This window comes from Gasterosteus aculeatus, chromosome 4 (genome assembly GCF_964276395.1).
Source record: "Gasterosteus aculeatus chromosome 4, fGasAcu3.hap1.1, whole genome shotgun sequence".
Lineage (NCBI taxonomy): Eukaryota > Metazoa > Chordata > Actinopteri > Perciformes > Gasterosteidae > Gasterosteus > Gasterosteus aculeatus.
Window position 1 is genome coordinate 29,197,866 of NC_135691.1, and position 14,792 is coordinate 29,212,657.

Below are 14,792 nucleotides of genomic sequence, written 5' to 3' on the forward strand. Positions count from 1 at the left end.
ATACATATATTTTATGCCCCCTTATAGCAGCGGAGAGGTGCGCAAAGTGCGCAGAGCGGAGAGACCGCCGCGGATACAAATCAGGTGCGTCTTTTTGCCAACATTATTGATCACGGCGGACATATTCCGTGTATGATGAATTCCTTTACCCCTCTCTCTCATCCCCCCCTCTCTCTCTCTCTCTCTCTCTCTCCATCTCTCACTCTCTGTATCTCAGGCTCATTCTTGGGTATTGCCTTCATTACAGGCAGCCTCCCTCCGTTGACACCTTAAACAAGTGCGGTGTTATTTCATTTTCACGACTGAAATCCGCTCTGCTGGCCACAGTGGAAGACTTTTAAACATCGGCTGTATATATATATATGTGTGTGTGTGTGTATATTTCCTTCTTCTCCTCCGCGTCTTCGCCTTTTGGATGCTATACTTGTCTTTTAAATCCGCTTTGCTGTTCCGTGGGGTTTCTCACTCCAGGAGGGCTGATATTTTTGGGGGAAAACTGCTGAGCTCCGCAAGGAAGTTGCCCGAGGCGGACAGGGACCCGGAGGAGGAGTCCGCGCAGCGGGCTGGAGACGGTGCTTCTCACCCTTCACCTGCCCTCGGATCAGTCGGATTTCCTGAGGTATCTCCTATGCTCTCATTTGGCTTTTCTTCCCCACCCTCCCTTCTGATCAAATGCTGCTCCTGCTTCTTTTTATTTATTTATTTGAACCTTTTGCTGTGGGTGTTTTCTCCCTCATGTTCCCTGATTATTCCATAAACACGTTTCACGTCTCGTTTATTGTTTCAGTTTGTCTTACTGTCGGTCTGTTATGGAATTGTATTGATTTCTACAGACAATTTTCATTTCATATGGATCTTCTGCAATATATTGGTTAGGTGAGCAAATGTCTTCCCGGCACGTAAAGCGATGCTTCAGGTAGGAACTCAATATTACATGGATACTGAAAAAAGCAGAGGTGTGAACCATTAATCTCCATATTTACGCCATTTCTGTGGTGCTTCTGCTTCTGTGGACGCCGCTGCCTTAATGACGGTGCCGTGACGGAGCCTCCAATGCTGCAGAAACACTTTGATATCACAAAGTCTTATTTGTGAACCCGTGGGCCGCGTTTTATCTCCAGACGCATGACCTCAGCATGTCACAGGCATCTGCTTCAACGACGATGTGCGAGCTAATTATGGCTCCTTTGCAAGCTGGGGTTTGATGGCTTTGTTTTATATGTGGAAACAATCCTGACTGACATATGGAATGCGGTTTCACTTGTAGAGAACATGAACGGGAAAAGATGCCCCTGTAATTGATCAGATATGCTCCCAAAAGTCAGATTGTTTTTAATGTTATATGACATATATTGCATTTAAATGGATGTCATCTTCCTTTATGGATGTGTTTCCATATTCAAATGAATTTAATTGTGTCATCATTTCTTAGATTTAAGCGTATGCTAAATTTGGAGGGGGGAAACCTAGAAGATGTGTGTGTGTGTGTGTCAGTGTAAGAGAGAGAAAGAGAGACAGGGTGTACTGATCCCCTCATTGGCCCCCAATCTTGCTAAAACCCTCCAAAGTTTTGTGATGGACGTCCGGTGGACAGAAAAAGAAAAAAAGTAAGGCGTGAATGAGACGAGACCAAAGAGGACGGTGACGGGGAGACCGATGGAAAGACGGACAGCAATTGTTGAGTGCAACAGAGAGAACGAGAGAGGAGGACGGGGAGACAGGAATGCTACCTCGTTCTGAAAAGAGCAGCGAAGCTCCCCAGAGAAACGAGGAGGCCTGCACAAGACGATAGAGGAGGAGGAGGAGGGTGATGAAGGAGAGGCAGGCAGGGTGGGAGAAATGAAGACGCAAATACGAGAGGGTTGCCGATTTGGAAAATAGAAAAGTGGAGGAGGGAGGGGAACGCGAGGGAACAGGGGACCAGGTGCAGAGGAGGAGGAGGCCAAGAGAAATGGCTCCGACGTCCGGTGTGGACTGAGGAGAAAACAGCTGGAGGGAACCAGAAAAGGCCGCTTGATAAAAAACTGAAATAAATCCACAGTGGAGCGAGTGGGCGACACTCATTCAGACAGCCGGCCGTGGGTGTGAATTAAAGAGAGTGATGATCCAGCTGCAGTCTCCTGGGCTTTGAAGATCTTCATCTAACCACCACAGCGGAGGGAAACCTCCCACCTTCAGGAGGTCCTCATCCGTCCTTCAGGCTGCCACTCTTTGCCTGTTGTAAAGCATCAAAACAGAGGCCATAGCCCGGGACCCTCATGGGAGCTTTGGACTACGAGAAAGGTCAAGAAGTATGGCGGGTGTGTTTTACCGTCATGTACAGACAAGGTGACCTGTGACCCCCCCTTTTTGAAATAACCAATGGGAGCAAATTACTTAATAACGTCAGGGCCTCACCTCCGGCTCGAAACACATGACTTGGGCCGTTGGGTAGTTTTCAGATCCCTGCCCTGAAGAGCCTGAAGTCTCGGGCCCCCCCCCCCCCCCCCCCCCCCCGGTGTGATTTACTCCCGATTGTCAGAAGCGGACTCGGCCTCAGAGGCGGCCGTTGATCACTCGCGGCCCCGACGGGACAGTTAAGATGAGCGAGGAGTCAATGACGGCATCAAACTGTCAATAAAGTAAAATGGTGACTGAAGGCGACCACGGGACGGTCCTTGAGCAGCACGCGGTCGTAAACAAGCAAGCATTTCGCGGGGTGGGGGTGGGGGGGTGGGTAGCGACGGGTCCAGACGGAGAGGCGCGCGCACCAACGCATTATCTTTGCCAGACGGGAGCGCGCACAGCGTCCTTTTGGTTCAACAAAAGTCCATGTAGTCTGGGAAGATCTGATTAAAAGCCAAATGTTAAGAGCCGGGGGGGGACAAAGCCAGGGAGTTGATGAAGAGAAGCTGAATCTGTGAGCTACTGTAGATCCTATTAGAGCAGATGTAATTGTGGCTGTTAAATGATGTCTAATGAATTGATAACAGGGGATCCAACCCTCATCTGGACCCTTTTTGTGCTGTGCCAAGTGGAGCGGGGGGTGAAAAAAAAAAAAAAAAGTGTTGAATTAACAGTATTGCGGCGAGTACCGGCTAACCTATATAAAGCATCTGGGTTTTTAATCCTATTCTGTGTATGAGTGGCTTTGACCTAATTCCATTCAGAGTGGAGAGGAACTGATACATTAATTGGGACAGAATTGAGTTATAAATGGATTCATAGAGAGAAGCTGCACACGCTGTGGTGAGATCTGAGGCTGGAACCTGCTAGGGGGCCCTTGTGGGCGACGTCGGCCAAGCTTGCTGAATATTTAAAGCTATGCGCATAAGGCTTTCCTTTAGAAATCATTGAATGTTAACATGCTCTTTTTTTAAGTTAAGCGAGACTGCATTCATGCTTCAAAAGTGTTGAATTAGATCCCAAATGATCATAAATACCAGCAGGATCTTGATTAGCATCATATAGGAAACGGTCGCCAGGGGTTTTGGCGGTAAAAGAATGAAGCCCTCGGCCTTTATTGGCGAAACATTGTGAGCGATATTGTCTAAAACTATTGCTCTGAGGATGCAGCTGGGTCGTCTGTTTGCACGGACAGATTATTCTCTCAGCGAAGATAAGCAATAGAGTGAACTGCAAGGCTAATTAATAGGCTAAATTGGTTGATAAAAGGACCACCTCAGAAGCAGCGCCTGTGCGCCTTGAGGTAAACAGGAAGCCTATAATTAAAATCAGAGGGATGGCCTGATTACGTAGGAATTATTTCATGAAACGTCGACCAAACAGCTGTCCGCGGCGCTGAACAAAGCTGGATTAAATCCAATGTTCCTCATTCATTTACAGGGGCGAAGAGCTACATTCCCCCCTTATGGGAAATACAATGGACGTTCTCCAAGGTAATTAAATATTTCAGGACAAAACGCGGGAAACAACTCACCTTTAAATACCCGCTTAGGGATCACAATGTACATTCCGCTTCCCCGCTAAAAAAACGGTCTCCGTGGAAAATGAGAAGAATAAAAATCCCTCATTTTTGTCGAGAACGATTGTCCGTCTCTGCACAAACCAAGTTCTCCCCCTTTTCAGGGACATGGCTGCTCAACATGCAGCTCAGGGGGCGCAGCATTACTGCAAGGCGCAGTAACGCAACCGGAACGTACTCATTGGGTTTGGAACTTTCAACATGACCTTTACCTGTTGTGATTTCAAGCTCTTTCAATGTGTGTGTGTGGGTGTGTGTGTGTGTGTGTGTGTGTGTGCGCAGCAGGATGTAATGTGTTCATTTAGCTGCAGCAGAAACAGGTGCTCGGATGACGCGACGCGCTCGCTCTGAGGCACTCGCCCTCTGTTCGGGCTTTCTCTCACACGCCGTCTCACCTGTTTCCATCTGTCTGTCCCTCCACCCCTCTTCGCGCCCGCCTCCTCCTCCACCTCCACCTTGCTCCGTTCATCTCTTTCTCCACTGCAGCAGGCAGCCTTTGTGCAAATAGCCCGAGGTTTTTTTTCCCGCTGTCATTTGAGCAGCTGCTTCCCTCATCGATATGCCAGGAGACAAGCGCGTGTGTGTGTGTGTGTGTGTGTGTGAAGCGTGTGTGTGAAAAGAGGTGATTACAAACTGACAGAGTTTGGGTTTTCAATTATAGAATGGCAGTGCGAGTTTTGACAGGTCTGCCGGCGAAAAGCCTTTTGCCCGCGTGAGCGTGTGCACCGTGCGCACTTCTCGACTTTCGGTTCTGCACATGTTTGCCAGGTGGACTGTGGCGCGGCTTGCTGTTCACTGCACCCTGCCGCTTAGAAATCCTCTCCCTGTCTCTCTGTCTCATCCGCAGGCTCCTCTGAGGATGTGACCGGTGGATTACGGGCCCAACTCCCCAACGGTGTATTTCTACTTTCCCAGCTTTGCTATTTGCCGCATTCTCCGTTCTGGAATATGATTCCCTCATGGGGCTTGACTGACTCCACCCCTTGCGTCCTTTCCCGCTTCCTTTTCGACCAATAGGAAGGTCCCTACTTTTTAAGATTCAGCCCCAAAGACCTAACCCCTCCGTTTTGGAATACCCATCCCAAATCCCCCGTCTAAGGCCCGGTTCTTGTTTGCCGATCGGTTTGGCGATCATGGAACCACAGTGGAACCCGACTCCCTGCCGGCGGTCCCCGTCTGTCGTCATCCTGCTGGTGGCTACTTCCTGCACCTGGCTCCTTCCCGTCACCGCCCCTCAGCGGGTCCCGATAGACCCCCAGGCGGCGCCGGAGTACGCCCACTCCATCCGGCTGGACGGCGACATCATCCTCGGCGGATTATTTCCCGTGCACTCGCGGGGGGACCGCGGCACGCCCTGCGGGGAGCTGAAGAAGGAGAAGGGCATCCACCGCCTGGAGGCCATGATGTTCGCCGTGGACCTGATCAACAAGGACCCCGAGCTGCTGCCCAACATCACACTGGGGGCCCGCATCTTGGACACCTGCTCCAGGGACACGTACGCCTTGGAGCAGTCCCTGACTTTCGTGCAGGCCTTGATCGAGAGGGACGGCTCGGACGTGCGCTGCGCCAACGGCGACCCCCCGATCTTCACCAAGCCCGACAAGATCGTGGGCGTGATAGGGGCCGCGGCCAGCTCGGTCTCCATCATGGTGGCCAACATCTTGCGCCTGTTCAAGGTAAAGTTGTGAAAGTATATACGGTTCTTCTCCTTTCTCTTCCGCTCTGTCTCGTGTGTGTGTGTGTGTGTGTGTGTGTGTACGTTTCCTGTCTAGCCCGCTCGCACATTTCACCTCACTCATCGTCGCCGGCGAGATAAAGTTCAACGATGACAACCAATTAAAAAGTAGTCAGTCTTCCTGGAGGTTTCAGCTGCCTCTTCAGACGGGGAGGGTCTACTTTCATTAGCCAGCGCATTTGGCTTTAGGAGCCTAAAGTGAGATTTAATCTCCTCTCGGATGTGCGTGTGTGTACTGTATGCGCGTGAAAAAAAGATATTCTGAGATGTGTTAACTGATGCTTGCAAGGAAGGGCTTGTGTGTGTGTGTGTGTGTGCATCTGTGTTATCCACTGCGCGGCTTAGATCGTTCCTGGCTTGTGGTCGGGCCAGATAAAACTGGCTTCCAAACACGCGTATCAATTACAGCAGAAATCTGTCGACAGCCACTTCATTCGCTGCAGCACACATCTGTGCGTGCGCGTTGTGCGTTAGGATATCTCTTTTTGTTGTGTGTGTGTTTTCCAGTACACATGTGGGCCTATTGAGCATCCTCACAGCGCCGTGGTTGCTCCCTTTATGCTGTCCATGTTCGTGTCCTCGCAGGCGCACGTCTGTGACAGAGAGTGCTTGAATTTCTCGAGGTGTGTGTTTGCGCCAGTGTGCATACGGGTGAGTGTGTGTGTGTGTGTGTGTGTTGGATTTGTCATCATTAGCTGGACGGAACTGATGGATGGCCATATGATTATGAAATATGAGTCGTGTAATGACGCCCATGGCATTTCACATCCACACCTATCCCACGCACTCTCACAGTGAGTGTGTGTGTGTGTATGTGTGTGTGATTGGGGCCACACAGTTTTGTGCGTCCCTTGAAGGGACACGCAGGATTGTACAACTGTGTGTGTGTGCATGCGTGCGTGCGTGTGTTTTAACGTACTTGTTAACAACCGACTTGTGCTTTGAATGGAAGATTTACATATTAAACAACAACAACAACTAAACATGATTTATGCCAGGATCTGTCACAGCAACAGCCCTCGAACAGAGCGCCTCTTCTGGCTCCGCACTGCCTCCTTCTCATTTGCCTAATACGATTTAGCGCATTGCGCGCGTCAGCGTACACGCGTGTGCTTTGTGTCTCAGCATTTAAGCGTGCCCGCGATCATGTATGTGTGTGTGTGTGTGTGTGTCTATGTGTGTGTGTGTGTGTGTGAAAGGTATTTAGTAAAGCTATCCGTGTGCGTGAGTGCCCGTGGCAGTGGTATTATATGACACAAGACTGTATCTTGAATTCATTATCATGAATAATGCAGCACGTGTCACCGTCTGAAAATAGTACGGAGGACACACTCGTATACAACACACACACACACACACACACGCACACACACACAAAACATGGTGCAATAAACATATGTCTTTTTTAACTGGGCTAATCTGACAGTGCCAGTCTCAGCTCGTCGCCCACTCAGAAAGCTAACAGAGCACAGAGCAGAGAGAGAGAGAGAGAGAGAGAGAGAGAGAGAGAGAGAGAGAGAGAGAGAGAGAGAGAGAGAGAGAGAGAGAGAGAGAGAGAGAGAGAGAGAGAGAGAGAGAGAGAGAGAGAGAGAGAGAGAGAGAGAGAGTGTGTCTTTTGAATCTAGCACCAAACAAAAGAGATTTGTGTGAAAAAATATAACATCCAAATCCTCAGGAAAAAGGGACTTTTTGGTTTTCTCTGCCGCGGAGGGAATCGCTCGCCGGCAGTCGCAGAGAAATCAAGTCGAGCAAAAGTTGCTGGTGTTTCTTTTGTCGCTGGTTCCCTCTTTTGAAGATTATCTGTAGCCGTTTCTGCTCCGGGGGGATGATACGTGAGCGGAGAGAGGGGATGACTTGAGATGAAACTTTGCTAATCCTCGTTGGGGGGGGGGCCGGGGCCGGCGCAGCGGCATGTTTCGTCATTTAACATATGAAAAGAACAGAGCAAAGTGTGGGTCATCTGTATGCTCTGAGCTCACACAGCTCAACACTACATTTAAAAGGAAACGCGTTGATTAAAGTATTACACGACACGGTTGGTTCGGGCTTCTGTCCGACCGTCTCACTCTTTGAGGTTCGTGTCCAGCAGCGATTTTCCAAAAGCTGATTAACTAACGCGACGACTTCAATCCTAAAACTGACATTACTCCAAAAATATGAGCCGCGATAAAGTATCCTGCACAAACAGGTCTGCGTCACAGCATTTGGACTCTCTAGTGAGTCATAAAAGGCTCTGTTTTGTTCTCTGTGTGCTTTGTTTTTTTTCCCCTTCCGAGGTCCGAGGAAGGTACTAAAGACAGGTGCTGCTCGTGCAAATGGCCAGTTAAAGAGGGACGGCGCACGCCTGCGTCATCCTCCCATTGAAACAGCCTCACGTTCAAACTCACTGTCCCATCTCCTCTTCCTTTCTCCTCTGTCACCCTCGTGGCGGCTTCGTCCTGGGATATTGATCGCGTGGGCAGTAATTACAGAAGCGTAGTTTGACCCGTGACGCTTTCGGTCACCTCCTGAGGCCAAAACCTGTAACCTTTTGCACGGGAAAACCTACTGCGACTGTAGCCCACCTCCATCTATCACGCTGCTCGGATGCACGCACGCACTCGACACACCAGCTGGAATGTTCCACGGGGTTCGAAACACACGCACACACGATTGTTTCATTTGCATGGACAACTTATTATAGTGTCTCTGTTGGTGTTTCTTTCTAGCAAGTGTTCCAAGGTCAGCAGCTGAGGAGCCGTTCCCACGCTCTCTGTGTGGGCCTTCGCTCCTCCAGCTTTTCGCATCTGCGTTTTTTGTTTTAAACATGCGCGCGTCTGAACACTTGTATGCCGGAGGAAACGGCTGCAGAAGGAGCTTTTTTCCAATTGCTCCCACGATTCGGCCGGCGGGCCTCCCCGCTCCTCTCCCCCGTCCGCTCTGGGAATTAACTGCCGCGCCGCGAGATATTGCTGATGTATCCGTCGCGGCGATGATTGCTTTCCCGAGGACGGCTCCCCGCTGCCTGAGCCGCCTTCCTCCACACCACACGTTGTCCGACGTGAGCGTTCCCACCACTCACCAATGGAGGCACTCGGGTGTGAGTGTAAAGTATACAATTGTGCGTATATATATGAACAAATATGTGCGTACAAAAACAGGACTTCTTCAGAGCGGTCGCGCACGTGCCAACGGAATCCACACACTTCCCGCTGCAAATTAGCGGGAGCAAATGTTTGCTCAAACCCTCGGAACGTTGCACCGGGCTGCGGCTTCTGAGCACTCGAGAGGCACGCGAGAACAATCTCCGTCTCAGGCGCGGCAGCAACCCTCCGAAATACAAATCAACTTGGCGTTCAGCTTCACGGGGGAGGACAACAGCTGCATCCAAATGGAATTAAAGGTGGGTTTTCCTTTTTTTTTTTTTTCTCCTCTAGATGCCATTGCTCACCCGACCAATGGCAGATGTGGTATTATGGTCAAGGCATTGTTGTGAGATGTCAGAGGTTTTGGGACGCAGAAGACGTTGCCTGTGTACAGACCGTGAAGCTCTCTGAGGCAAATTCAAAGTTTGTGATTTTTACAGAATAAAAAACAAATGGAACATATAGGCAGAGACCTGTTTGAGGACATGACGACGGGCGAGCGGAGAGGAGGACGAGTGCGGAGAAGACGCGGCGAGGAAGAATCTGAAAGGCAGAGTAGGACGAACCGCGGGGAAGAAACGAAGAGAAAGACAAAAAAAGGAGCCCCGTGCATTAAGCGGGCGATGATGATGCTGCTGAGCGGAGGGCACGGAAACCTCGTTAGGACGAGAGTGTGCGTCTGGGGTTTGTGTCACCTCGTGCTCGTGAAGCCTCCCCGAGGCGGGAAAACACGGCAGCCGCTACGGACGGACGGGCGGGCGGGCCGCGATCATCCATCCTCCGCTAACGACGGCGGCCCTAATGAGCAAGTGGTTAATGAACGGGGCCCTTAATTGTCCTTCTGAAATAATGTATTGCTTTCATTTGTCGAGTGTTGCGTGGATATGATTTATCTGCTGGAGCCATATGTAACGGGTGAACACAGACTAAGTGGCATTTGCGGTGCGGCTCAATGGTGCCGGTCCTGAGTTTTGAAAAATGAATTGCGGAATGAATGTATTTGTTTTTCCAGGTATTAACACGCGTGGAATTGTGTCAATGTGTCGTTTTTAGCCATCGAGCCGAAAACCACCAGCTAGAATATCTGGACGATTAATTCACGACGATTGAGACATCCTACATTCTTAGACCCTTGAGTCCAAGAGGAGAAACTGGAAGGTGAAATACTTTGAAGGACCCCTCATACAGGGCAAAGAGAGATACAGTAACTGTACTACATTTTTCCTTAAACTATTTTGACCCTTTTCATTTTTTATGTGGAAAAGTATGTATGTATGTGGTTTGTTATGTCCCTAACCCTTATACATAAAGGGGCAAACACGTACGTGGGGACAGAGAGGTCATTAAAAATGTGTTTAGTGAAACTGCTGACTGTGTGTGTGTGTGTGTGTGTGTGTGTGTGTTAATGTCCTGATTTATTTCACCGTAAAGGCCTTAATAGAACCGGCAGGTGGACTCGGTAAAAGGGATGGAGACTGGTATAATGTGCGAGGGCGCGTATGGAGAGGACCATGTGTGTAGAGCACATTACAGTAGGAGGAGATGCTATCGCTCCTCTTCCTCTCATCTGGCCGGGTAACTGAATGGAAGCTTTGGATAAGGGATAGGTGAACCTATTACACACACACACACACACACACACACACCACAGTGGGACAAAGAAGGAAAAGCATAGTTTGTAACCGATGACAATAATGGCTCCTCTGTCACATTTGACATTTCAGTCCCTTTTTTCCACAGTGGAAATTTCAACTTGTCAAACACAGGTGCTGCTGATGATATTAAGATGTATTCCACGAGGGAACCAGCAATAACGTCATCCGTCACACCTGTGCTTTCCCTCTGACGCTGTGAGTCATGATTTTCACTCCTTTTGATCCATTGCGACTGATGAGGAGGAGCTGGCAGCCGCGGTGCAGCGCACCAAACATCATGTTCTTTTTTTTTTTTTTGGTGGCATAAGGAAACATGTGGCGAGGTGGGGATTATTTGCCATCAGGCGGAATTGGGGATTAGGGGTAGTGAGAGATGCCAAGAATAACCCCTCAGTCTCAGCACCCGGGGGCGTTTCGGTGTGAAGCCGAGCCAGCGCGCGCGGGGTATTTTGGTTTCCGAGTTGGGTTCCCTGAGGAAGTGTTCTCGGCTCGAGTCCACCACTCGCTTTTGACTACAGCGTTGGAACGATGCAACTGTAATGGCTTTTTCTCATTTTGACATGAACGTACCCCAAAAAGACAGAACATTTGACTGTGGGAGAAAGTTTGGAAAGAGTGGAAAGTTTAGCTGAGTTCTTACAATTTAAAAAGAGGTATTTACATTGACCTCAACTTGACCCCTGGCCTCGGTTTGCTGTCATGCAAGCACAGCTGAACATTTAAGCAGTATTTTGGGGTGAAACAGGTTCTTGAAGATATCCTAATGATTTTATATATATATATTTTTAAATCATTTATATAGTATAAATGTTGTGGTGTCATGGGTCCTTTTTGTGTCCTTTTAAAAAAAAATTATCAAAGATTTAATTTGGTCATTGAAGCTGTTTTGCCATTGAATTCCCTCAACTGCCCCCCCCTTCTTGGGTTTGCAGCTTCACGTCACGCAGATTGTGCGCAGATATGTATCGCACCTTTCACAGGTGAGGCAATCAACTCAAATGTATCAGGGGGGACAACACGTTTCCCTCACGCGCTGAATCTGGCGACGGGGCAACAAAACACAACTGCAAACAACAACAACAACAACAACAACAACCGTGACAACACTTCCATCCCCGTGGAGAAAAAAACGAGAGAAAAACCAACTTCGACGTCGAACAAACGTGAGTGTAAAAGGAAAGTTATCCGCGCGTGACCTGCCGCCTCGCGGTTTCCCCTGCGATGGCGGGTCTCGTGCGCGTTCGCGTGCTTACGTGATGTTTTAACGTGTCCTCTTTGCATTTACCACCGTCCCGCCCGACGCGGAGGGTTTGGCTGCGCTTGTTGATGCTTTCTAATCGCTTTAAATCTGTGAATGTCAGCATTGTTCTGCGGACCGTTCGACGTGAAGTCCGGCGCGGGTCCAGTGGGTCACATTAAAAGCTCATTTGCCAGCGTGCACAATGAAAAAGACTGTGGCCACCCCCCCCCAAAAAGAACAGAAACATCATTAATGTTATTAATGAATTACTCGTGTTAACTCATCAGATGCCAACATGGCCGCTGTGTCAGACAAGAGCACTTATCAACCGTAAAGGGCCAAATGATTCCTGCTCTTCTCCTTCTCTACATCATTGTAAAATAACTTTTTGTCGATGTGGACTATTTGTCGTATCGAACAAGAAATTAACCGATTTCAACTTCAAACTTTGTCAGTGGTGGGCTGATATGAACTGTATATCTGACACATCTGTCTAGGTGTGTGTTTCTTCGTGTTTTCTTTAGATAGCAAGAAGGACATAACATCATTAGACTTTTTTTGAACACAAACTTGTGATCAAGTCATGAGCTCGGTGTGTTACAAAACTATTTCGGTCATCTTTCAGTCATTTTAAAATAGACACACACTCACAGACACAGACAAGTGTGATTGAGCTGGCGCACCGGTGTGAAATGTGGTGGAAGGCAAACGGAAAACGGTGCTCAATTCCACGTGACTCACTGTTGTGTGTTTTGTTTAAAAAAAAAAAAATGTAAAAAGACCAAATGGTCTTGTTGTTTTGTTACTGCGTTTATTTATTGGCGTAACAAGAAAGCAATCTGGAGGACTGCTCCTTAAACTGCCATTGTATCTGATCGGTCTCTTGCTCGTGTCACCGTAATCGATCAGTGTGCTAAATGGTCCTATTGCATTGTGTGTATTCGCTCAGCAAGTGACAGAATGGACACTTGGGTGAGGAGTTCGGCGGCGTGGTGCGTTCAAATCAAAACTGTTTTTTTTCAGTTTATTATTTTTTTTAGAATTGAAAGGCCGGTGACCTCGTCCATTATTCCTCCCAGGTCTCTCACTGGGGCTGAAGACTGAATGGAGCACGTGTTTTATATTTTGCAAAGCGAGAGAAGCGAGCGTTCCATTTAAAACGGCCTTATCTTTCGAGGAGCATTTCAAACGCTTTCGATTTGGAAAAAGTGTCTCTTAATTTCAACAAATGTGAGTGAAAGTAGGACAGAGAGCGAGGAAATGAGACGGGAACCTGCAGGCGGGAGATAGGAGGGTACTGGAAGGGATCCTCTGAATTGAGGTGCTGGTACACAGCCAAACTCTTGATGTGGGTTCGATACTGAGCAATGATGACAGCTTCCCTGCTGTTTGGCATCAAAAGAAGCAAAGAAAATGGCCGCTTTTCAATTTTTTTTTACTGCTTCTTTCCAACTATTTCCTGTTCAGATTAACCTCTTGATAGGTTTATTCCCTCTCACATCCACGTTTCCTTTTTATTATCCTTTCTATATTCCAGATTACAGATGAGGAGATGGACGGCAGTAATACGGTAATCGTCAGAGGAAAAGAGTTCAGAATGAGAGCAGCGGACGACTTCAGGGGGGAAAAAGGCGACTTGCGGGAGGTGTTTTTACATCTCTCAGCCATGTTGCACTAGATTGCCGAAAGCAGGTGGGAGGAAGAACAGGAGGGGGGAAAAAAGAAAGAGGTTAAGTGTTTTTTTTTTTCCACATGGCGTTTCCACATGCCTGCTTGGCCGCTCCCGGCGAGCCTCGATCCGTCTTTCTTCTGCCGTGGCCGCCTCCTTGTCTTCTTCTCTGCATCTCCTGCAGCCTCCTCTGGCCGTGTTAATATCTGTGGCTTATTATTTATGGAAGCAGGGCCAGAAGACATGGAAAGAACATTAGGAGAAAGCCCGGGGTCCGCCTGCAAAAAAACAATATCTTTCTGTAGGAGGCCGCTTACGGGACCTGTGCATGCTCGTGTGTGCGTTTGGAGATTTATACAGAAAATGACGTATACGAAGGCTCATCCTCTGCCTGTGTTTTACGCACACGCATCCATGCACAGCATTGCTAACCCTTTTTTATTTGCTCATCTATTTAGATGTGATTGATGCAGTTGATTGACAAAAGAATAAAATGGGGAGAACTAATTTATGTATCGGGCTTGTGATATTGGTTTGCTAATAGTTGGGAGCCATATCGTGTGTAATAGAGGAAGCTGGGAGCCTTTCCTTCAGCTTCTTCATCCCGTCAACCCTCATGCTTCTCTCTCTCTCTCTCTCTGTCTGTCCTTGCACCGTTCCTCTTTCCCCCTCCTGCTCCTCTATCCTCCCTTTCTCTTCTATAGGCAGCGCTCCTCCTCCGAGGGAAGGCAGCGCTAAACGGCCTCGGCAGCGCGGCCTCCACATGTATTTTTAATGGCCACGCTCGTCATGCCGGAATCTCAGCTTGAATTATGCATAGAAGATGAGTGAGAGAGAGAGAGAGCGAGAGAGAGACGCACACAGAGGTAGAGAGGGAATGTGTATTTTTAACTAGTCACAGCTCTGACTGAGAGGAGAGTATGACCTCTAACCTCCTTCCACCTGCTCTCATTTTATCTCTCTCCAACCCTGGTTCTACACCTAGAGTTAGAGACTTCTTCCTTTTGCCTCACTTACTCGTGCTTCTTGGTAATGGACATTGGAGGGGGCCCGACTGGTTCACCACATCAGGTGAAGGAATGTATATCTCCGTTTTTTCTTTTGTAACTTATCTAAGTTTGTATATTTTTGCCAATTTGGAGCCTTAAAGGACCTTTAGTGCTTGCATTTCCATACATCCTTGAGTGTCCAGTGTGTTTTCCTGGATACACAGTCTGAGGGAAGGTGAGATATTAAACTGGTCGGTGGTGCATTTAACAGTCCGGCGCCGCAGTTACACAGTGTTATTATGTCATGTACATGCTGTATCAGTAATACTACATGTGTATGAATGCTATGAATGCTTTGATTGCCCTGGAATAACTATCTACTAAGTTTATCAGAATATCAAACACAGAGCCAGTT

General features: G+C 48.4%; 1 protein-coding gene across 8 annotated transcripts in view; it reads left to right on the forward strand.

The window, feature by feature from the left end:
• The first annotated feature begins 186 nt into the window (after window positions 1-186).
• The window catches only part of grm8a (glutamate receptor, metabotropic 8a), a 229,397-nt gene continuing 214,791 nt past the window's right edge, over window positions 187-14,792 (forward strand). For all 8 annotated transcript variants that reach the window (XR_013467499.1, XR_013467500.1, XR_013467497.1 and 5 more), the window contains exons 1-2: window positions 187-619; window positions 4,812-5,640. Coding sequence is in view for 4 of the 8 variants with exons in the window: in XM_078101852.1 (XP_077957978.1) it covers window positions 5,098-5,640 (543 nt within the window). In the remaining 4 variants the exon portion in view is untranslated. The remainder of the gene's footprint in view (window positions 620-4,811; window positions 5,641-14,792) is intronic.